This window comes from Aotus nancymaae, unplaced genomic scaffold (genome assembly GCF_030222135.1).
Source record: "Aotus nancymaae isolate 86718 unplaced genomic scaffold, 86718_ANA_hifiasm-v0.15.2.pri h1tg000010l, whole genome shotgun sequence".
Classification (NCBI taxonomy): Eukaryota; Metazoa; Chordata; class Mammalia; order Primates; family Aotidae; genus Aotus; species Aotus nancymaae.
This window is the reverse complement of record NW_026988421.1, coordinates 37,060,880-37,085,884: the sequence shown is the minus strand read 5'-3', so window position 1 is coordinate 37,085,884 and position 25,005 is coordinate 37,060,880. Positions and strand designations below refer to the sequence as shown.

General features: G+C 46.3%; 1 protein-coding gene across 3 annotated transcripts in view; it reads right to left on the bottom strand.

Moving 5' to 3' along the window:
* The window catches only part of MYOF (myoferlin), a 179,139-nt gene extending 156,368 nt beyond the window's left edge, over positions 1 to 22,771 (bottom strand). For 2 of the 3 annotated variants that reach the window (XM_064374110.1, XM_021669047.2), the window contains exon 1: positions 22,498 to 22,771. In XM_064374110.1, coding sequence (XP_064230180.1) covers positions 22,498 to 22,585 — 88 coding nt within the window. In that variant the 5' untranslated portion in view covers positions 22,586 to 22,771. The remainder of the gene's footprint in view (positions 1 to 22,497) is intronic. The other variant, XM_021669046.2, reaches the window with a different exon arrangement.
* Between the last annotated feature and the right edge of the window lie 2,234 nt (positions 22,772 to 25,005).

The following is a 25,005-nucleotide window of genomic DNA, read 5'->3' as shown; positions in this document are numbered from 1 at the left end:
GATCAGCCTGAACAACAAGGTGAAACCCTGTCTCTAAAAAAAAAAAAAAAAGAAAAAAGAAAGAACTTCCAACCGGGCATGGTGGCTCATGCCTGTAATCCCAGCACTTTGGGAGGCTGAGGTGGGCAGATCACGAGGTCAGGAGTTCGAGACCAGGCTGGCCAGCATGGTGAAACCCTGTCTCTAATAAAAATACAAAAATTAGCCAGGTGTAGTGGCAAGCACCTGTAATCCCAACTACTCGGGAGGCTGAGGCAGGAGAATCACTTGAACCCAGGAGGCGGAGGTTGCAGTGAGCTGAGATTGCGCCACTGAGCTCCAGCCTGGGTGACAGAGTGAGACTCCATCTCGAAAAAAAAGAAAGAAAGAAAGAGAGGATTTCAGTTGCTATCAGAGGGGTATCAACGCACAGACAAATTCAGAAGAAAGAAAGGGGACTTGAGGCTGTGTGCACAGAGGAAGCAGAGGCTGAGCTAGATGAGGACTGAAGGACAAGGAGAGATTGAAAACGTGGAGCCGGAAGACAAGCTCACTCCAGGTAGACTCAATAGGGTGGGTGGGGCAGGCATGGAGGAGGGAGAACCAGTTAAGTCACGTCTGCGAACAACCCAGGACCCAACCAGCTGGAACCAAAGAGTGCGGAAGTGGGTAGGGGGCAACTGGGCTTTGTGGGAAGGTTATGGTCACACTGTGAAGCTAGCTTGGTACTAGGCTAAGCTTCATTTGGCTGATATAAGTACTTAAAAGAGGAGGGTTTTAGAAACTGGATTATATAACTTAAAAAAGTTTGTAACTCATGAGAAAAACCAAGTGGGCCAACAATTCTCCTAGCCCATGTTCCTGAACACATGATTCAATTGTGTGTTGAAATTAAAGGGGAGCAGCTGAGTCCAAGCAGATGCCAGTTAACTACAGACCAGGGGGAGCTAATTAAGCGGAATTTCCTGCAGCTCCTGGCACTCCCTGTGTGAGGCTGATGCTAATGGCGCTACCTCTAGGGGACACTCACTGTGGGCAGGGCATTGCTAAGCCCCCTCCACCTTTTTTTTTTTTTTTTGACAGAGTCTCGCTCTGTCACCCAGGCTGGAGTGCAATGGCACAATCTTGGCTCACTACAACCTCTCTCCTGCCTCAGCCTCCTGAGTAACTAGGATTACAGGCGCGAGCCACCACATCCAGCTAATTTTTGTATCTTTAGTAAGACAGGATTTCGCCATGGGGGCCAGGCTGGTCTCAAACTCCTAACCTCAAGTGATCCGCCTTGGCCTCCCAAAGTGCTGAGATTACAGGAGTGAGCCGCTGTGCCCAGCCTGCTAAACACTTTACCTGCATTTCACTGAATCCTCCTGGCAAGTCTATGAGGTAGGCACTGTTATTTTCCTCAGTTTGCAGACAAGCAAAGAGAGCTCAGAATGGTTAGGTAACTTAGCCTAGATCAGGGCTAGGAAGAAGCATAACCAGGTCTAGCCTGACTCCCGAGCCCATGCATTTAATCACTGCACCTCCCATCTCCCTGGCTAATAAGGAAAAACGAAGTAGCTGGCATTAGCTCCTACCTTCCTGAAGAGGGAAGAAACCCTGCTCCCTCTCTTCCAGGAAGGAGGCTCTCATGTTTATCAAAATGTGTATACATTACATTTTATGAAAACCCATTCTTGGCCGGCGCGGTGGCTCACACCTGTAATCCCAGCACTTTGGGAAGCCAAGGCAGGCAGATCAAAAGGTCAGGAGTTCAAAACAAGCCTAGTCAACATGGTGAAACCCCGTCTCTACTAAAAATACAAAAATTAGCTGGGCGTGGTGGCTGGTGCCTGTAATCCCAGCTACTTGGGAGGCTGAGGCAGGAGAATCACTTGAACCTGGGAGGTGGAGGTTGCAGTGAGCTGAGATCATGCCACCGCGCTCCAGCCTGGGTGACAGAGTGAGACTACGTCTCAAAAAAAGAAAACCCATTCTCACACATAAACACATCAGGCAAAAAAAAAAGTAAATTATTTTTCTTACCAGCAGCCAGAGTCACATATTTTTATTAGTCAGTTATTTGATTCTACCTCTTTAAAAAAAAAAAAAAGGTTAAACCTGCAGGCATTAAACATCAAATTGAATTACAGGAAACTCCCTCTCCTTTCTCTACATCACCTACCCCCCAACCTGGCTCCTATGTCTGATTTTATTAAGATGACTGTTTCTTCCTATGGAAAGAAATGAAATACTTTCAGCCTAGAACATAACAACCGACTCAAATGCAGAGCACACTCTGGACCAGGGCTCAAGGCATTCTTCGGGACATTTCCTGTTTTCCGATTAGCTACGCCTGCTTCTCACTCAGTTCTGTGGAGGTCACCACTGCAGTAATTAACCCAATGCCAGCCTCTGAACAAGGTTCCCGGGAGAACTGAACAGCTCTCTTAGCCAAACCACCGCCCTCTTGCACAGAACCATTTCCTTTGCTGTCCACCTACCAGTCAGTGTGTCACACCCTTATTGAAAAGGCCTGGCCCAGTGCGGTGCTCATGCCTGTAATTCCAACACTTTAGAAGGCCAAGGCCAGAGGATTGCTTGAGTCCAGGCGTTCAAGACCAGCCTGGGCAACATAGTGCGACTTCATCTCTACAAAATACTTAAAACTTAACCAGGAATACTGGCATGCACAATAGTCCCAGCTACTCAGGAGGCTGAGGTGAGAGGATTGGCTGAGCTTGGGAGGTTGAGGCTGCAGTGGCCACACTCCTGCACTTCATCCTGGGTGACAGAGCAAGACCCTGTGTCAAAAAAAAAAATAGGCTTGAAAGACACCAGAACTCCTGAAACTGGCTTGCTACATCTGTGCCAGTGGTCAGCTGTGATGGTTCATTTCATGTGTCAAGTTGGCTGGGCTACAGTGCCTTGTTGTTTGGTCAAACATTGGTCCAGATGTTGCTGTCGAGGTATTTTGTAGATGTGATAAACATTTATATTCAGTTGACTTTAAGTAAAACAAAATTACTCTCTATAATTTAGATGGTCCTCATCCAAACAGTTGAAGGTCTTAAGAGCAAAAACTGGTTTCCTGGAGAAGAAATTCTGCCTCAAGACTGTAACATAGAAACCCCACCTGAGTTTCTAAGATGTGGAATTTAGACTCGAGACCTGCAACATCAACTCTGATGTGAATTTCCAGCTTGCTGGCCCGCCTTGCAAATTTCAGACTTGCCAGACCCCACAACTGCATGAGCCAGTTCCTTAAAATCTCTCTCTTTCTGTCTCTGTACAAAGACATGCACACACATCCCATTGCTCTGCTTCTCTGGAGAATCCTGACTAACCAATCATGCCAGGTGCCCATGGAAGTAACACGATAGTAATACATTTGAAATGCTTCCAAATACGCACCATCTCACTATTCCTAAAAATCCTGCAGGGAAAAGCACAGGTGTCGGCCTAGCTCCTCTGACTGCACTTTCACATCTGTGAATTCTCTTCCTTTGAGCTATTATATTGGAACATATAAAGCTGAACCCCCAAGCTCAGAGTCCCTCATATATAAACTGATGCATTCAGATGAGATAATCTCTAAGTTTTCCCCAGACTCCACCGTGCATAAGCTTTATGAAGTGCCCCCAAGTCCTGCACGGTTAGACTGCTGTGTCTTACTGAAATGCCCTCAGGAAAACTGAAGACGCTGTCTACAAAAGCTCCCTGAGTAACTCAGCTCTTTGGTAGGCAACATGGAACAACAAGATCTCTAGGTTCAGCCAGGAGTCTACATTCGATCTCCCATGCAGAAGTCCTTCTTCACCTTTTCTAGGTCTCCAGGTCATGCCTCCTTTCTTTTGAGATATATAAAGTCCCACATGAATTGATCTGCCATTTCACCTAATATTTCACATACTCCTGAAGCCCATCCATACATGGCTAACACTTATTATTTTTTATTTTATTGTATTTATTTATTTTTGAGATGGAGTTTTGCTATTGTTGCCCAGGCTGGAGTGCAATGACTCAATCTAGGCTCATCACAACCTCCACCACCCAGGTTCAAGCAATTCTCCTGCCTCAGCCTCCTGAGTAGCTGGGATTAGAGGCAGGTGCCCCCGTGCCCGGCTCATTTTGTATTTTTAGTAGTATTTTTCTCCATGTTGGTCAGGCTGGTCTCGAACTCCCGACCTCAGGTGATCTGCCCACCTGAGCCTCTCAAAGTGCTGGGATTACAGGTGTGAGCCACCAAGCCTGGCTTCTAGCAGTTATCATTAAGTGCTCTGAACAGACTCACTGTTTCCAGGGCTTCCCATGAATTCTCTCACTCAATCTTCACAACTCTAACAGGTAAGTTATATCATGATCATTCCCAGTTACAGAGGAAGAAACCAAGACACAGAGAGGTGAAGCAATTTATTAGAGGTCACACAGCTAGTAAGTGATGGAGCTGGGATTCAAACCCTGGCTAAAGAGACAAAGGCAGTTAGTTTTCAGAGTTGGAGGATTAAGACCAGAGGATGATGCCTTGAAGGCTGGACCTATGTATTATTAATATTATTATTCCCCCCACAATGCTTACTACATGGTAATTTCTCCATGACTTGAGTAAATTGGACTTCATAAGTTTATATAAGTATGATTACTAGGGCTGCTTTAATGATTAAATGAAAGAATGAATACAAAGTGCCCAGCCCAGGTCCTGGCACACAGTAAGCACTAAACAAATGAGACCTATCAGATGATTTCTTTTTTTCTTTTCCTGGGTTTTTTTTTTTTTTTTTTTTTTTTTGAGACAGCTGGAATGCAGTGGTGCAATCTGGGCTCACTGCAACCTCCACCTCCTGGATTCAAGCCATTCTCCTGCCTCAGCCTCCCAAGTAGCTGGGAATACAAGCATGTGCCACCATGCTCAGCTAATTTTTGTATTTTTAGTAGAGATGGGGTTTTACCATGTTGGCCAGGCTGGTGTCGAACTCCTGACCTCAAGTGATCTGCCCTTCCTCAGCCTCCCAAAGTGCTGGAATTAAAGCACCAGGCTCAGCTAAATGATTTCTGATTACAGCACCAGGGCAGCCTCCTTGCATACCCCAGGGGGTTCCCAGGCTGTGGAGCCCCAGAGGGCAGGGCCCCTGTAACTGGAGGAGGAAGTGCCCGGTGAAGCTGGGATGGCCCTTCCTCATGGAATATTTCTTCCACGTGGCTCCTTTCCAGGCCTCTGAGGTTCCCTGGGGCAGCTGGCATGTGAGCAGTGACTGCTCCTCCCTGGTAGGCAGCCTGGCAGCCTCCAGGAGCCAGCTAATTTCCACTTTCACCAGAGGGCAGAGAAGGCTCTGAGAAGGGCCAGCAGGACTTGAGGGTCACCTGGGGGAGCACAGGGACACACGGCCCTCAGGTGGACCTCTCAGGCAGTGTCTCTGACTTTTGGCTTTCCAACCCTGGCTGCCCTATTGTTCCAGGAAGATGCTGTCAAACAGGTTCTAGGAGAAAGGCATTTTGGGCAAGTGGCAATGGTGATACAAAGCGAGGCTGTTTGGGACATTTCTGAAACAGTCACTGATATCACTGATAAACAGAAATGCCCCAGCCAAAATGCAGGCGGGGTGACTACTCCCCTCCCCACACCCAGTGCCCCACTGGCCTCTGGAGATGCCCTTTCAGATGTACAAGCTCTTGAATCAAACCCACATCCTCTAAGGGAGCTTCAGTGAAATCCAGTCCATTTGAATGACTCGGCCAGAATCTGCTTCCTAAAAGCTGATGCCGGGGCGTGGTCATGTCCAGGCTTTGCTCACTGCCAGGGCTGCCGGGAAGGGCGCCCGGGAGGGCCAGGCACCCAGCTTGGCTGCCTTGGTGTTTGTGTTGTGTGCTGGGCATATTAAACACATTCACGTTCATTCCCTGCAAGGGAGGCTGGGTGCAGTGCTCACACCTGTAATCCCAGCACTTTGACAGGCCAGAGGTGGGAAATGGCTTGAGCCCAGGAGTTTGAGACCTGCCTGGGCAACATAGTGAGACTCCAGCTCAATAAAAAATTTAAAAATTAGCCTGGCATGGTGGCTTGCACCTGTGGTCCCAATTACTCACTTGGGAGGCTGAGATAGGAGGATCACTTGAGCCCCAGAGTTCAAGGCTGCAGTGGGTCATGATGAGGCCACTGCTCCAGCCTGGGTGACAGAGCAAGACCCTATCTCAAACAAACAAGCAAGGAACAAACAAACAACAACAACAAAAACAGGAGATATAAAGATGCCCATTTTACAGATAAGGAAACTGAGGATCAGGGTTGTTAACTGACTTGCCCAAGATCATGGAGCCAGTAAGTGGCAGAGCTGAGCTTCAGCCCCAAGTCAGCGTTGTTTCCAAACCTGTGCTCTTAACTGCCACTGCGGGCAGAGGGTGCTGGGTGACCTGTCACTTTCTCAGACAGACCTTCCAGTGGTGCAAACTTGGTCTGCTTACTCCAACTCTTCATATCTAGATTTCTTCATTAATAAAGATTGGTATCTAACGCCCAAGAATAATAGCTATCATCTGTAGGGCTCACCATCGGCCAGGCACTCTTCTAAGGACTTTGTAAATGTTACCTATTATTATGATCCTTATTCAAGGCACAGTAAAGTTAAGTAGCTTTCCAGGATTACCTGCTAATGAGAAACAAAGCCAGAATTTGAATATAGTTCTTCTGGCTCCGGAGCCACTTAACCTCTCTGGCTTCTGACTGGTATATTTCTGAGACATAATTTGCTGGAGAATGAATTAAGTCTCAGGTACTCAGCAAATACACTTCAAACCCACTAAAGAGGTAGGGCCTACGGGGCCTCTCAAGGCCCGAGTGTCCTCTAAAAAGGGAATACAAGGCCAGGCACAGTGGCTCACGCCTGTAATCCCAGCACTTTGGGAGGCCGAGGTGGGTGGATCACAAGGTCAAGAAATCGACACCATCCTGGTTAACATGATGGAACCCCGTCTCTACTAAAAATACAAAAAATTAGCTGGACGTGGTGGTGCACGCCTGTAATCCCAGCTACTCGGAGGTGAGGCAGGAAAATCACTTGACTCCAGGAGGCGGAGGTTGCAGTGAGCTGAGATCACGCTACTGCACTCCAGCCTGGTGACAGAGTGAGACTCCATCACAAAAAATAAAGGGGAGGGGATACAAAAGCCCATCTGGTTGAACTGCAGCAAGGATCACGTGAGAAAGCATACAGTGCCCAGGACACAGGGGACATTACCATGTGCTGGAACCAGAATTATCAACTGCTTCCTTCAGGCAAGCTTTGGGAGGATCCCGTCCTCTGCCCATCCCCCCTCCAAGAGATGGTATCAAGAGAAAATAAAATAGTCACATAAAACCACTTTGAAAACAAATGCAAAGCACTGAGTCAAAAATCTTGATAATTAGATCCTATCACTCCCAGGCAAAGAATTTCCAGTTGAATTTACCCTCAGCTTCAAACCTGGTGTCTCATCATTAATCCTCTTTCAGTGGAATTTTTGGCCCTGCCAGCAGTTTAATCCATTTTCTCTTCTTTTTCTCTCTCTCCTTTTTTTTTTTTGAGATGGAGTTTCGCTCTTGTTACCCAGGCTGGAGTGCAATGGCACGATCTCGGCTCACCGCAACCTCCGCCTCCTGGGTTCAGGCAATTCTCCTGCCTCAGCCTCCTGAGTAGCTGCGCTTACAGGCACGCACCACCATGCCCAGCTAATTTTTTGTATTAGTAGAGACGGGGTTTCACCATGTTGACCAGGATGGTCTCGATCTCTTGACCTCGTGATCCACCCGCCTTGGCCTCCCAAAGTGCTGGGATTACAGGCTTGAGCCAGCGCGCCCGGCCTTTTTTTTTTTTTTTTTGAAACAGAGTTTCCATCTCGTTGCCCAAGCTGGAGTGCAGTGACACAATCTTGGCTCACTGCAGCCTCTGCCTCCCAGGTTCAAGTGATTCTCCTGCCTCAGCCTCCCAGGTGACTAGGATTACAGGCATGCACCACCATGCCCAGCTAATTTTGTAATTTTAGTAGAGAAACGGTTTCTCCTTCTTGTTCAGGCTCAAACTCCCAACCTCATTACCGGAATGATCCACCATGCCTGGCCTCATTTAATCCATTTTCTTCCACCCTCCTTCCTAGGCTGTGCATGGCTTTCACCTCCGCACAAGTTACCAAACTGGGCTGGATGTTTGCTGTGGATCTGAGGGAGAGCTGGGAGTCAGGAGTATTTGTGGGCTGTTGTTTGTCAGTGGGGCCTGGGACAGGGACAGAGGGTGGAATTAAAATGAGAAGACGCCAAGCACAAAGAAAACCAGTCACATGTGAAGCAGTGGAAAAAGGCATAGACTGAGCATCCCAAGACCCAGCTTCTAGTCCTTCCCTGCTTCTTTCTGGCTACACGGCTTTGGCCTCCCTTGATATCTGAGTCTCAGTGTCTTCATCTGCACAATGGGTATGAATATCTGCCTTCAGTACCTCCTTGTGTTGTTGTGCAGAACAAATAAGATTACACCCAGGCCAGGCGCAGTGGCTCACACCTGTAATCCCAGCACTTTGGGAGGCCGAGGTGGGAAGATCATGAGGTCAGGAGTTCGAGACCAGCCTGGCAAACATGGTGAAACCCCGTCTCTACTAAAGATAGAAAAAAATAGCTGGGCGTGGTGGCAGGTGCCTGTAATCCCAGCTACTCAGGAGGCTGAGGCAGGAGAATTGCTTGAACCCGCAAGACGGAGGTTGCAGTGAGCCGAGATCGCAGCATTGCCACTCCAGCCTGGGCGACAGGGTGAGACCCCGTCTCAAAAAAAAGAGATTACACCCATGAAAGGGCTTGCTACACTGTAAGTACCGTGGAAGGCACTGTCACACATGGAAACCATCATAATGTGTCCAACACCAGAGGGCAAACAAGAGGGAATTTGGGGCCCCAGACCAAGGCCTCTGAGACCAGAGATGTCCAGCTTAAAGGCACCAATGCCCCAGGCCCCAGCATGTTGTGACCAGATGCCCTCAGGGCTGGCTTTGTCCAGGGAAGTTACTGCTAAGAGTCAGCAGTAGAGCCCAGATTGCCAGCCATGTGGGCTGAGTGCATGTGCCTGACCATGGGATGGGCCAAATTTGGATGTGACCAAAACCAAGCACTCAGGGTCACATACGGGACAGCACAGGTGGTACAGCCTCGGCAGTGGGCATCTGTGTTCCGCTCTGCCTGGCCCCTGCTGTGGGACCTTGAGCGGAGCGTGTCACCCATCCTACAGGAGACTCAGTTTGTTCAGTTCTCAAATGAGGACTTCTATCTTATTTTTCTTTTTACTTTTTTGATGAGAAAATAAAGGAGTAAATTAAAATGAAATAAGTACATGTGAAGCATGTAGCACAGTGCTTAACAGTCAATAAACCGTCACCATCAATGTAACTGCAAATAATGATAATGTCTCCTTTCCAGAGGTTTAAACACACCGCGCTCTTTTTTTTTCTTTTTTCTTTCTTTGAGACAGCGTCACTCTGGAGTGCAGTGGTACAATCTTGGCTCACTGCAACCTCCACCTCCCAAGTTCAAATGATTCTCCTGCCTCAGCCTCCCGAGTAGCTGGGACTACAGGCACCTGCCACCACGCCCAGCATGGTAGCTTTTTGTATTTTTAGGAGAGATAGAGTTTCATCATGTTGACCAGGCTGGTCTCGAACTCCTGACCTCAAGTGATCTGCCCGCCTCAGCCTCCCAAAGTGCTGGGATTACAGGTGTAAGTCTGCACTCTTAATTCACTCAACTCTGGCCCTATTTACAGCTTAGACTATAAGCCGCATGTGGGCAGGACCAAACTTGCTTTATTCCCCACCCTATACACAGAGCTAAGCATGCAGCCTGGCAGAGTACCCTCTTGATCAATACTTGCATCAATACTTGTTGAATAGATTTATGCTTGGAATGAGGAAGGAGGACAGGAGGGACAGAGACAGGGAGTGTCGCGGCAATAAATTCAGACTGTTAGGAGGGGTAAGCAAAAACATAACGTTTTATTTTATTTATTGAAAGAAAGAGAAGGGCAAGGATTTTTTTTTTCAACTTACAAGCTGCAGTATTGAGATGAAAAAGATGATGAAGGTCATAAACCAACAAACAGAGGTGAAATGAAGTGGACCTCACCCTGCCAGTCAAATATTAGTCCATCATAGGAAGTTACGGTTCTAGTCTCCACTAATGAAATGACTCAAACTCAACCATGGGTGGAACTGATTCACTGCTAAGCTATGTCACCTCTGAGCTTCTGAGTCACAGCATGTCATAAGGGCTTTCATTGTCCTATTGCAAACTCACTCCAGAAGGGATGGGTTTTGTTTTCCTTTTTCTTATTTTTTTTAAGTTCCTTTGTTCTTGGTACACTTTCTTTGTCTTTCAGACTGGACCCGAATGACCCCAACCACTAAACAACTCAATCTGTTCAGAGGGCAAGGAGCTGCTTATCTGAGTTGGTTGTGTACTCAGAGGCTGTGAATTGTTTCTTCATCCATGCCAAGCTTGGTGAAGACACATGGACCATCTGGAATCCAGTTAAATCCTGACCTGTCTCTGCCTCAGCTGCCTCATAGGGAAAATGAAGATGGCAATAATCCTACTTCGTAAAAATGAAATGAGGCCCGTGCATGAGGGCTCACACCTATAATCCCAGCACTTTGGGAGGCTGAGGTGGGCGGATCACCTGAGCTCAGGAGTTTAAGACCAGCCTGGCCAGCATGACAAAACCTTGTCTCTACTAAAAATACAAAAATGAGTTGGACATGGTGGCCTGCTCCTGTAATCCTAGCTACTCAGGAGGCTGAGGCAGGAGAATCGTTTGAACCTGGGAGGTGGAGGTTGCAGTGAGCCAAGATTGCACCATTGCACTCCAGCCTGGGCAACAAGATCAAAACACCATCAAAAAAAAAAAGAAAGAAAGAAAAGAAAGGGAAGGGAAGGGAAGGGGAGGGGAGGGGAGAAAGAAAAGAAAAGAAAAACGAAATGAGGATTAAATAAGACAAGACAGGCCAGGCATAGTGGCTCACGCCTGTAATCCCAGCACTTTGGGAGGCCCAGGCGGGTGGATCATGAGGTCAGGAGATCGAGATCATCCTGGCCAACATGGTGAAATGCCATCTCTACTAAAAATACAAAAATTAGCTGGGCATGGTGGGGTGCGCCTGTAATTCCAGCTACTCGGGAGGCTGAAGCAGGAGAATGGCTTAAACCAGGGGTCGGAGGTTGCAGTGAACGGAGATCGTGCCACTGCACTCTAGCCTGGCGACAGAAAGAGACTCCATCTCAAAAACAACAACAGCAAAAAATAAGACAAGACTCACAGATGTGAGGCACAGTGGGCGAATTTAGTAAGTGGCGGTGGTGATGGCAGATTAAGCAGTTGCTATTACTCAGGCTGTCCACCCTTGCCCAAATCTCCAGAAGACCTAAGTAGCAACTAATGCTTAAAACACTTTCTGTGTCCTAGCACCTTGGGAGGCTGAGGTGGGCAGATCACTTGAAGCCAGGAGTTTGAAACCAGCCTGGGCAACATGGATGGTGAAAGCCTGTCTCTTTTAAAAATACAAAAATTAGCCCCCAAAAGGTAGTCCCAGCTACTCGGGAGGCTGACGTGAGAATCACTTAAAATGGGAGGCAGAGGTTGCAGTGAGATGAGATTGTGCCGCTGCACTGCATCCTGGGCAACAAAGTGAGACCCTTCTCAAAACAAACAAACAAACAAACACTTTCTGTGTGGTTTTATTTTACTCATGCTATCCTCAGAACAACACTCCGAGGTAGGGACTACTATCCTTTCTATTTTACAGATGAGGCAATTGAGGTACAGTCATGCACTGCAAGATGGCATTTCAGTCAATGACAGATCACATGTACCACAGTGGTCCTCTAAGATTACAAGACCGCGCTTTACTGTACCTTTTCCGTGTTTAGATCTGTTTAGAAACACAGATACTTCCGTTGTGCTGCAGTTGCCTATAGTATTCAGTGCAGTAACATGCTGTGCAGGTTTGTAGCCTAGGAGTGACAGGCCGTAGCATAAAGCCTAACTAGATAGTAGACTGTACCATCCTAGGTTTGTGTCAGTATGTTCTGTGATGTTTACACAATGACAAAATCACTTAGCAATGCATTTCCCAGGATGTGTCCCCCCCTTTTTTTTTTTGAGATGGAGTCTCACACACTCAGACACCCAGGCTGGAGTGCAGTGGCTGGATCTCAGCTCACTGTAACCTCTGCCTCCCTTGTTCAAGTGATTCTCTTGCCTTGCCTCAGCCTCCCTAGTAGCTGGGATTATAGACATGAGCCACCATGCCTGGCTAGTTTTTATATTTTTAGGAGAGATGGGATTACCCATGTTAGCGCTGGTCTTGAACCCCTGACCTCAGGTGATCCGCCCACCTTGGCCTCCCAAAGTGCTAGGATTACAGATGTGAGCCACCATGCCCGGCCACGTCCCCGTTCTTAAGTGACGCATGAACGTATAGAAACAGTGGGCAGCAGTAGGTGAGGGGAGCCTGGACTCAGCAGCTGCTGGTGTTCTGTGGCTCCCTGTGCTGTCGCATATGGTTGTCAGTAACCACATGTGGGTATGCACGTTTAAGTTAATTAAAGTTAATATTAAAATTTCAGTTCCTTGGACACAGTGGCCACATTTTTGTGATCAGTATCCACGTGGGATTGGTGGCTACCATATCAGACAGAGAAGATCTTGAATATTTCCACCTTCATCAAAACTTCTATTGAACAGTACTGCTGTAAATCATCTAGCATGCAGTACACATTCAAATAAATGATTGCCAAATGAAATGAAAACAATCAGCAAAATGGTCTGCTTTCATTTCCATCAAACTGATGAGTTGTTTTGACAAAATGTGAATGTGAACCCAACCTAGACTTTTGTTCAGATCTCCTTTTTTTTTTTTTTTTTTTTTGAGAGAGAGTCACTGTCTTGCTCTGTCACCTCTCCCAGGCTGGAGTGCAGAGGCACAATCTCGGCTTACCAAAACCTCCACCTCCTGGGTGCAAGTGATTCTCTCACCTCAGCCTCCCGAGTAGCTGGGATTACAGGCGCATGCCACCACGTCTTAATTTTTGTATTTTTAGTAGAGGTGGGGTTTCACCATGTTGGCCAGGCTAGTCTCGATCTATTGACCTCGTGATCCGCCTGCCTTGGCCTCCCAAAGTGCTGGGATTACAGGCGTGAGCCACAGTGCCCAGCCCAGATCCCCTTTCTAAAAGGAGAGCTTAAAGGTCCTGTGTCGGCCATCCTCACTTGATTCGCTAACTTTGTATTCTTTAATCCCTGACCCAGCCCACTAATTTTTCAGTTTGCAACGTACAGAGCCAGACTTCAAAAGGTGGAGGACAAACATCTATTGTAAGTCGAAGCACCTTCAGTACATCATCTTATTTGATTTTTACAGCCTTCAGAAGTAGGTTCTATCCCTACAGCTGGGAAAACTGAGATTCAGAGAGGTTCCAGGTCAGAGGTAAGCTGGGGCTCCCCTGCTCTCCATCTTCCTTTGAGGCGCAGCTTCATGGATCCCAACCAGCCTGTGGAAACACTGAAGTCTTAAATACTTGTGTATACAAGGTCAGTTTTGTATTTTTTGGCATAGAGATCTCGTTCGTTTGTTCCCACTGGTCCCTCTGGACTATGAAACCCTGACCTGAATGAATAAAAGGAGGAGTCAGAGTCATTGATTTTCTTCCTTCCTTCCTTCTTTCCTTTCCTTTCTTCTGTTCCCTTCTCCTTTCTTCCTTTTTCCTTCTTTCTTTCCTTCCTTTTTTCCTTCCTTCCTTTCTTCCTTTCTCTCTTCTCTTTCTTCTCTTCCTCTTCTCTTGTACCCCACTCTGTCACCCAGGCTGGAGTCCAGTGGCATGATCTCAGCTTACTGCAGCCTCCACCTCCCAGGCTCAAACGATCCTCCCATCTCAGTCTCTTGAGGAGCTGGGACCATAGGTGCATGCCACATTTTTTGTATTTTGGGTAGAGACAAGGTTTCACCATATTGTCCAGACTTGTCTCAAACTCCTGAGCCAGAGTGATCTTCCCACCTTGGCCTCCCAAAGTGCTGGGATTACAGGCATGAGTCACTGCACCCGCCCGGCTCAGAATCATTCATTAAAAACAACTTATTGCTCATCTAGTGTCTACCAGGCACTGAGCTAGGTGCTAGGGAAAGAAGCATGGTTCCTGCCCTCATGAAGTTTACTGTCTAACAGAGAAGGCAGACAGAAATCAATTAAGGCAGCAAATATACGCTCCAATAGGTGCCATGAAGAAGTATAGAATGTCAAGAGAGAGAAATACATGAGACAAAGTTTTCTGTCTTCCCAGAGATCAAATAGGGGAGCATTTCCTCAACCAAGCTGAGCTGTGGTTCATTCACAAAAGGTCCTTGATTTTAGGGACTCTGATCTCCCAGGATGAGCTTCTGGGAGGAGCCGGGTGACCTGGTTCTAGCCCTGTCTTGGGGAGCCCAGGCCAACTGGAAGACCTGGTCCTGCGGGGGCCAAGGCTCTTTCCCACACGTCTTTGGTTCTGCTATGGCTCCCAGCACACCTCTGGCCACACAGACCTCAGAGCTGGGCTCCACTGGCCAAGAGGCCACCAGGCTCTTTCAGGCTGCTGCTCAGCCCCAGCCAGCTGCACTTTCCATCCCAGGAGAGCTGCCTTCCTGCTGACCACCAAGGCCTGCACTGCTGCGATTCTCACTCTGAGCTAATGCGGCAAGTGTGAGCTGAAAATCCAAGTCAGAGAGTTGCTAGGAACCTACCATGCTCACACCCATTAAGATGTGTATTATGAGAAAAGAAGAAGTGTTGTGAAGGTTGTGGAGAAACTGGAACACTTGTGCTCTGCTGTGGGAATGTCAAATGGTGCAGCCTCTATGGAGGACACTAGGGCATTTCCTCAGGAAATTTGAAATAAAATTCCAGCACTTTGGGAGGCCGAGCTGGGCAGATCACTTGAGGTCAGGAGTTCAAGACCAGCTTGGCCAACATGGTGAAACCCCGTCTCTACTAAAAATGCAAAAATTAGCTGGGCATGGTGGTGCATGCCTGTAATCCCAGCTACTCTGGAGGCTGAGGCAGGAGAATTGCTTGAACCCGGGAGGAAGAGGTTACAGTGAGCCAAGATGGTGCCATTGCATTCCGGCTTGGGTGACGGAGAGTGATTCCGTCTCAAAAAAAAAAACCCAAAAAACCATACACTTAAAATAGTTAAGATGGTAAATCTTATGTGTGTTTTACCACAATTAAAAACAAACAACTTGGGCAATGCCTTCAAGCTGCTTGTGCAGCCACAGCTGACCAGCATCCTGTTTATTCTGAACAGCTAAGCCTGGGCCCCCTTGGAAATGTCCCCCAGGACTCTGTATGTCCCTGCAGCAATGGAGGAAGAAGTGGGGCATCAAAGCTGGAAGATATGAACACTCGTCATACAACAATTCCATGTCAGCAGTATGACAGGTTCTTTAGATATTATGTCACAGTTGCTCCCGACAACCTGCCTGTGAGGTACAGATTATTTTTCACACTCTGTAGATGAGGAAATAAAGGCTTAGAAATATATTTGTCCAAAGACACCTAGCTCCTAGGGATAAAACCAGGAGTGAAAATTAATTTTTCTAATTCAAAGGTCATCTCTTTCCAGGTATTGAATTAATTACAGAAAGAAGAGTGTTATTTAAGTGAGAGGTTACGTCAACCAACAGATTAAAGATGGAAAAGAACAGGTCTCATCCCCAAGCTGGAAGGAGACAGGCTGGAGAGTTCATATTCTAGGACCCCAGAAGGTTGCCCTGTGAGCAGGCACATCGAGTACACTCACTTTGTCTTGGCCTTCCATGCCCCTTGGCCACAGTTGATTGGAGCAGGGCTGAACATCTGGCCAAAACCAAGTCATATCTCACAGAAAGATACGCGAGATATCATCTCACGTACGAGACGCTGGTACTGTCGTTAGATGTAGAGTCAGGGCCCAGTCACCTTGTGGCAACCCAAAGCCCATGCAAGAGGCCTCACTGAGGAGAGCAATTTGCAGAGAGCTGACAATTATAGCCAGTATGCCGAAAAGTAATGGCTGCCATGTGCAGGGAGAAACAGAGGCAGGAGGCTGCACAGGCCCTGGGAGGTGGGCAGTGGGGAGCTGACATGATTCTGGCTTCTGTGCGATCTATGATCTGGACTCCAGATTTCTCTCTAGCTTTAGAAAAACCAAGATTTGGCTGGGCGCAGTGGCTCATGACTGTAATCCCAGCACTTTGGGAGGCCAAGGCGGGCGGATCATGAGGTCAGGAGTTCGAGACCAGCCTGGCCAATATAATGAAACCCTGTCTCTACTAAAAATACAAAAATTAACTGGGCATGGTGGCACATGACTGTAGTCCCAGCTACTTGGGAGGCTGAGGTAGGAGAATCACTCGAACCCAGGAGGCAGAGGTTGAGGTGAGCCAAGATTGTCCCACTACACTCCAGCCTGGGCTACAGAGTGAGACTCCATCTCAAAAAAAAGAAAAAAGGAAAAGAAAAATCAAGATTTCCTTGAGCACGATGAAGTGAGTATCTGCTCCTTGCAATGAAGCAATTCTGAACCACGACTCCCTATGCTTTCAGGTAGGAAAACAGGCCAGGGAGAGACAGCCCTTATGCGAATGAACCACAGCTCAGCTTGATTGAGGAACTGCTCCCTCATTTGATCTTTGAGAAGACAGCAAAATTTGTCTTCAAAGATCACTTCGGGCCGGGTGCAGTGGCGCACACCTGTAATCCCAGCACTTTGGGAGGCTGAGGCAGGCAGATCATGAGGTCAGGAGTTCGAGACCAGCCTGGCCAGCATGGTGAAACCCCATCTCTACTAAAAATATGAAAAATTAGCCAGGCATGGTGGTGTGCACCTGTAATCCCAGCTACTCGGGGGGTTGAGGCAGGAGAAGCGCTTGAACCTAGAAGGCAGAGGTTGTGGTGAGCGGAGATTGCGCTATTGCACTCCAGCCTGGGCGACAGAGCAAGACTCTGTCTCAAAAAAAAAAAAAAAAAAAAAAAAAAAAAGATCACTTTGTATTTCTGTTTTTCTTCGATCTCCTGGTGGCCTCCCTGCCTGCTGCCTCAGGTGGCTACTGCCCTCATGCTGCCCCATGCAGCCTTGCGCTCACCCACAGGGTGCACACTCCAGCTGGAAGCAAGGCAGTCTGATGTTTCATTTCACAGTGTAGAGGGAGGAAGGATGTCCAGTGTGGCTTCCTTATTAATTTGATTCAATCAGGCTGCTTCCTCAGCATCTCTGCTTATTAGTGCCTTCCTTCTGATTCCAGCCCTGGGATGAGCTCCCTCTGTCCTGAGAAGTGTTTGACTCAACTAGTAAGCCTTCTTACTAGTCTCCCTGATTGGTACGCATCTGCTGTTCACATTGCTGGCTAGCGGCTCCCCACTGGTTTAGGAGTAAAGTTCAATTCCTATTCATGCCACATTATTCCTCCGTCAACCTCATCACACAGGCCAGGGCTCCCTGGTCCTTTTGCGCTGTTCCAAAGCCTGGAATGTCTTTCGTTTCATTATTTCTGTTGAATTTCCACTCATCCTTTAAAACCAAGTCAAATGACACTTTCTCCACAAAGTTCTTCACTCTTTCATCTACTCAGATTGTAATTTTTCCTGTCCATTCTGGTTTGCATCTCATTCTTGTGTGCTAACTAGTTGGTCTCCTAGGCCTGAAAGACCAAGCCATGTTATGCATATTCTTCTAGCCTTAGTTCCTGAAATACTCTCTGGTGCACTGTAGCGCTCCATGAAATTAACTGTTATCAAACAGGTAAGGAGATTCATGCATTGCCATGTGCAATGTCACATGTACGTTAATTTAATCCTCAAACAGCCCTGAAAGGCAGGAGGTATTATTAAGAACTGTGAAGCTGAAGGTTTTTTTTTTTTTTTGAGTTGAAGTTTCACTCTTATTGCCCAGGCTGGAGTGAAATGGCACAATCTCAGCTCACTGCAACCTCCACCTCCCAGGTTCAAGTGATTCTCCTGCCTCAGTTTCCCAAGTAGCCGGGACTGCAGGTGCCTGCCACCATGCCTGGCTAATTTTTAAATTTTTTGTATTTTTAGTAGAGACAGGGTTTCACCATGTTGGCAAGGCTTATGTCAAACTCCTGACCTCGGGTGATCCACCCACCTCAGCCTCCCAAAGTGCTGGGATTATAGGCGTGAGCCACTGTGCCCGGGCTTGAAGCTGAAGATTTTATTTGCTAATCAGCAATTAGGGAGTAACGGATGGCAACCAGGGTTCTCATGCACTCTAATGCCCAATAAGAAGTTAACTGATAAGGTTTAAGGTATCAAATAGCCCATAACTTTTCCTGAGGGAGAACTATGCTCAGACCTGCTCAAAGCATACCCCCATTCAACAGAACACCTAGCTGTTCAACAGAAATTACACAGTGAGTTAGGTGACCACTGCCGTATCATGGCATCCTATGTACTACATTTCATGTATGAATGTTCAGCATAAAAACTGGCAGCTTTAGGCCGGGCGCGGTGGCTCACGCCTGTAATCCCAGCACTTTGGGAGGCCAACGTGGGTGGATCACGAGGTCAGGAGTTGGAGACCAGCCTGGCCAAGATGGTGAAACCTCGTCTCTACTAAAAATACAAAAAAAAAATAGCCGGGCATGGTGGCGGGCGCCTGTAATCCCAGCTACTCGGGAGGCTAAGGCCAAGAATTGCTTGAACTCAGGAGGCAGAGGTTGCAGTGAGCTGAAATCACGCTACTGCACTCCAGTCTGGGCGACAGAGCGAGACTCTGTCTCAAAAAAGAAAACAACAACGACAAGAAAAAAACACTGGCAGCTTCACATTTTCCTTGCCAGGAACAAGAATGCAAAAAGTCTAAGACACCAATTCGCCCCCAGAGAACAAGTGCTAGGAACTGGTGGTACTCAGGGTTCCTGAATATTTGACATGGTTCTTTGCTAAGCCTCATTCACAAACACCTGAAAGAACATTCAAGGTAATTCAGCCTGAAAGAAGGGCGATTGGCTGACTTCCCACAGTCTCTTTTAGGACTAAGAATCAAGGACTTTATCACACCAAGGTGTCTCAAATCTCCTGCCAGCTCTTTGCTTATATGCTCACTATTTAAAACGTGTATTCAGCATCAGTGATGTGCTGGGTGGTGCAGAGGATATAACAATCCCATGCCTTCTTGGTAGGGGCACATCCCAGGGGAAAGAAGAAACACATGAGTGACTAGGAAAGAAAACCCAGACCAGACAAATACCAGCACTCCTAAGCTGAGGACAAGCAGGTGATATGTGTTGTGAAGGAAGAAAGAAAAACAAGGCATGTTAATTAATTTCTTAAGGACAATTGTAGCTTTATAAATGACTGAGAGCCTACAGAATGTGCCTTTGAAACATGTACCTTGAGAGTTCCCATGCTTCCATAGGGTGGGGCCGCTTTCCTTAGGCAGTGAGTCTCCAAGCCCTGTTCTCCAGGAAGGGATGGGAATGACTCAGTAGATTAAACACTTTTGCCTTCCTGATTGTTTTGTCAATACAATAGAGTGGTTTTATGGGAATACCCACATAGGGTGATCGTCAGTTTGAGCTGATAGGAATCTTGATGAGTCCTATGGTGCCCACTGGGTGAACCAAGGCTCTGTGTGGGCAGCACACCAAGTGCCTGGACAGGCCACAGTGAATAACATCCATGAGGGCTTTCTCACATCATACTTCCCCATTCTTAAGTGGAATCTCGTAGCTTTAAGTATCCTCAGTTGTACTAGAAGTATCCTCAGTTCAGTCAGAACTTAATGTTACTTAGTTTTACGCAGTGCGCAAAACTGGGGACACACCTGTAAAGGGTTTGCCATCACCAGGGTTTTAAACCACTGGCGTAGACTGAAAGCAAGAAGAGTGCCCTGTTCATTACTATATCCCCTCCGGCACCTAAAGCAATGCATTTCACATCTTGCTGAGAGCAGATAACTCAATACCTGGAACTAGAAAATCATAGACTCTAAAAGCGGAAATGCAGCTTAAGAAGACCAGTTCCCATCACGCCACAGCTGAGGAATTGGAGACCCAGGTGGTTAAATCTGGGTTGGCCAAGATCATCAGATACTGAGTCAATGTCAGCTAGAGTGCAGCTGTTCCTACTCTGAGTTGAGTGTCCTTTCCTCTGTCCGGTTGCTTGTTAGCTAAATGAATGAATGACTTTACCACTCAATTTGTATGAACAAAGAAGGCCAGAAAAGAGACTAAAGTTAAAAGCGTAATTGTTTGGATATACTATATTTGCCAATTTAACTGAAGTTTTCCACTTTCAATGGACTGTTTGCATTCATAGACTTAGATATATTTTTCATCATTTAAAATGTTTCATCAATGCATACAAACTCCAGACAAGTTGGATTTCAATATAGCATTAACTCTAATTCCTCTATAATCTATAAGATTCAAATAATTACATGATCAGACTGATCCTAATATATTTTAATGTCTTTATATGTCAATGATGAAGGATGTAAAATCTTCATGTTATGTCCCTATTACGTAACTGCTTCAAGAAAAAAATTAATAAAACCTAACACATGTAAATAAACTGACATAACATGAGTACATGATATTCACTAGCCAGATTTTCAAACCTCATTGTCCTTTAAGAGCCCAAATTTAAGCTGGGCGTGGTAGTTCATGCCTGTAATCCCAACACTTTGGGAAGCTGAAGTGAGAAGATCATTTGAGCAGGGGAATTATAACCAGCCTGGGCAACATAGCAAGACCCAGTCTTATTCTAAAATAATTTAAAAAAAAATTTTTTAAACCAATTTTTGCTCTTCAGATTGTTTTTTAAATCAACCAACAATTTGTCAGCTTTTTTTTTTTTTTTTTCCCGATGGAATCTCACTCTGTTGCCCAGGTTGGAGTGCAGTGGTGTAATCTCAGCTCACTGCAACCTCTTCCTCCTAGGTTCAAGCAATCCTCCTGCCTCAGCCTCCCAAGTAGCTGGGATTACAGGCATGTGGCACCATGCCCAGCTAATTTTTGTATTTTTAGTAGAGATGGGGTTTTGCCATGTTGGCCAGGCTGGTCTCGAATTCGTGGCCTCAGGTGATCCACCTACCTCAGCCTCCCAAAATTCTGGGATTACAGGCATGAGTTACTGCAGCCACCCAGCCAGCTTCGAGTTTCATTTGTTTCATTTTATTGCTCATCCTCAGAAGGAGAGATTTAAGACGAGAAATACAGGGGAAAATGAGAAAAAGAAAGGTGAAAGGTATAGATGACTCAGGAACCGACAGGGAGAAGCAGTCAGAGTCCTGGAAGAAATGAGAAATGTAGCAAGGCATGGTCAGGAAACATGTGTCTATCCATGCTCCCACTCACTCCTTTCCCTCTCTCTCCCATCCCTCTTACCAAGAAGTGAGCTGGCAATCTTACCAATGACAAACAAAATAAATCCTCCACACTGAGATTTAGAGACCTCACCTTAGCCAAAACTAAGTCACTTACATTGGATTGTGTTGTGACACCAAGCATTCTTGTCCCCTCCCCTGCAATGGCAATCAAGTGTCATAGAGAAATAGCCTTTTGAAATTCCCATGAGCCTTTTATTTTTATTTATTTTTACACCCAGGCTGGAGTGCAGTGGCGTGATCACAGCTCACTGCAGCCTCAAACTCCTGGGCTTAAGCAATCCTTCCACCTTGGCCTCCCAAAGTTGGCTTATGGTTGGTGAGCCACCATGTTCAGTCAACCATGAGGCTTTTAGAGATGATCTTGTTTAAACCCTTCCTGCCTGTTTTGCAGAAAAGAAAACTGAGATCCCAGAGAAATGAAGTCACTTGCCCAAGGTCATTCAACAAGACAGAACTAGATCCCCAAAATGCAAACTAGCTGTTCAGAGTTCTTTCCTCAGTGAGCAATTTAAAAGCTACAGAACATACAAAAAAACACCCCAACTGCCTAGACATAAGAACAATTACAAAGGCACCAAAGGGCAGGAAAACTCAGTAAAACTATTAACTTCGCCCCACCTCCTTCTGGGTGGGGTGAAGTGGCAATCAAAGAGACAATCAAAGTGGTGCCCAGTGACAATCAAAGCAGAGTCAGGCTGATTCAAGGAGGAATGATGCCTGCAACAATTTAATTGCTCTTCTTCCTCCGTTACCCATTTTCCACAAGCAGAGAAAATTAAAATGCATCTAAGACTACCGAAACTTTGAACCAATACAGACCTTTTAGGTGATACCTGAAATTTAGGGATTAGCAAATAACGTTTTCCGCCCAGAGCTTACAGAAATCACATTCTTGGAGCTAAAACATCAGGTCATTCCATGAGTCTCAAGCCCTGGAGAAATAAATGCCTTCCCCAGAAACAGGTCCTCTCCCATGACCTGCGCAAGTAACAAACGCCGCTGGAGAGACTTGGCTTCAACAGCCGTCTAAATGCAGCCTTTTCAAGAAGGTGACCCAAGAAACTAACATTCCAAAACAGAGCTTCAGAAAAAGAAGAAAACTTTTTCTTACCCTTAAAAATAACAGAAACAATAGGATCCGGCTTTCCAAATTTCGTTTTAGGGATATTGCTGGCAGATTCCACAATCACCCGCAGCATGGCTCTCAGCTGGCAGAAAGCAAGTTTCAGCAAACGAAGTGGAGACTCACTCAGGCGCTGGCGCTCCGGGCCGCACCGCCCCGGAGAGAAGTTCTCTGCCAGTGAAGGGAGGATTTCTCCCAGGGACCGAGGCAAGGAAGGGGAAGAGGCAAAAGGGGTGGACCTCTGGCGGATTATTGACTGAAAGCTACGTGTAAACTGATACCGACCTCCCCGTCTATGCAGTGCCGCAGGCACCGACTTACGAAGTTGGGAAATGTGGAAGTGAAAAGGACAAACCCTAAACTAAAAATAATTCTGTGCAACAAATGAAACTAAAATGAATTTGGAGTTAAGAAATACGGGTAGGTCAGGAAACCACTAAAATGTTGCTGCCTTTTAGCAATGGTTCGTGAAACTGAATTGATTGATTTTTTTCCGTCACTGCTTTCATTCTTTTCTGAGTTTCATGGAGTTTTAAAACTTCAGTCATTTTTTCTTTTGACTTTCGCCGTTCTTTCTCACGCTGTTGAACACACCCACTCAGTAACCTTATGTTCAGCTGGTAAAAAGCAGTTAAAGGGTGCCGCCTACTGGACGGCAAAGGAATGATCGAGTTTATTTTAAGTAAACGCGATCAGGGCATGGGAATATGGCTTTTCAGAATTGATATACTGTGAGTTGATCCTTTGCTTTATATAAAGGACTTACCATAGAATTTCTTCAAAATCCCTTCAGAGGTGAGAGCTGGGCGCCTAAGTTTTCCTGGCTCATCAAATGCTGCCAATTGCCTTCAATGAAAATGGAGAAGTGACTCCCCACTGTTTCTGGACCTACAGCTGCCCATAGTGTCTTCCTGTCCCAGAGGGTGCATCAAAGTGGTGCAGCCGGTGGTTGAGATTACAAGAGGGAGCCTGGGACTAGCCAGCCAGACCTGAGTGTGAGACTCTGCCTCACCACTCTGAGCTGTGTCACCTTAGCAACTTTCTGAACCCCTCTCTTCCTCGGTTGCCTCATCTGTGAACTGGGGATAAAGGCTGCTTATAATTTAAAGGTCACAGAATAGGGAATGGCACAAAGCACAAAATTTACACATGTAAGAAGTTCATAGGCCAGGCACTGTGGCTCACACCTGTAATCACAGCACTTTGGGGGGCTAAGGCAGGCAGATCACCTGAGTTGGAGAGCTCGAGACCAGCCCAATCAACATGGAGAAACACCATCTCTACTAAAAATACAAAATTAACTGGGTGTGGTAGCACATGCCTGTAATCCCACCTACTCGGGAGGCTGAGGCAGGAGAATCGCTTGAACTCGGGAGGCGGAGGTTGCAGTGAGCTGAGGTTGTGCCATTGCACTCCATCCTGGGTGACAGAGCAAGACTCCATCTCAAAACAAAGCAAAGCAAAACTAAACAAAAACTTCATGCTTATTTGTGGTCTCATAGCGTTAACTGTTAATGCAGGTTGACTTTAAATCAGGATCTCATTATACTTCAGAAGAAAAGGCTAAAACTTGGGATGAAGAAACATTGGACGTCTTTTTGCTTTAGAACGCACAATCAAGACCCACTTTGAATGTATTTGAAGTAAACACTTCAAATACATTGAAAAAGCTTGACTTAATCTACAAGAATTCTTCTGTCTCCATGAGTTTCTCAAAGGCTTTAAGAACCAATTACCCAACGCTGTGTTCATAATTGTATTTAGTGGACATGTAGGAGTTTTAGTAGAATATAGACAATATTACTTTTATTTTATCTGGCTGCTTTCTGTTTGTCATTTTTACTGTGAAACATATTTACAGAAAAATGTATACAATATAAATGTGACAGTTTAACAAGTATCCGGGTCAAATCAGAATGTTCCTAGCCCTCCAGAGGTCCCTGGAATACCCCGTGTGTCATATCTACCTCCTTCTCCCAGAGATAACCACTCTCCTGATTCTTTTCTTTGTTTCTTTCTCTCTCCCTTCCTTCCTTCCTTTCTTTCCTTTCTTTCTCTTTCTTTCTTTTTATGCAGTTTCACTCTCGTTGCCCAGGCTCGAGTACAGTGGTGCAATTTTGACACACTGCAACCTTTGCCTCCCGGGTTCAAGCAGTTCTCCTGCCTCAGCCTCCAGAGTAGCTAGGATTACAGCCCTGTGCCACCACACCTGGCTAATTTTGTATTTTTAGTAGAGACAGGGTTTCAACATGTAGGCCAGGCTGGTCTCGAACTCCTGATTTTGGGTCATCCATTGGCCTCAGCCTCTCAAAGTGCTGTGATTTCAAGCGTGAGCCACTACACCTGGCCCTCTCTCCTGATTTTTATGGTAATGCTCTCCTTGCTTTTCTTTGTAATTTTTACCAAACCAACAAACAAAAGAAAAACAGTTTAGGTTTGCTTGGTCATGACCTTTGTTTGGTGATATAAATTCTTTTATATGTTATGAACTTAACA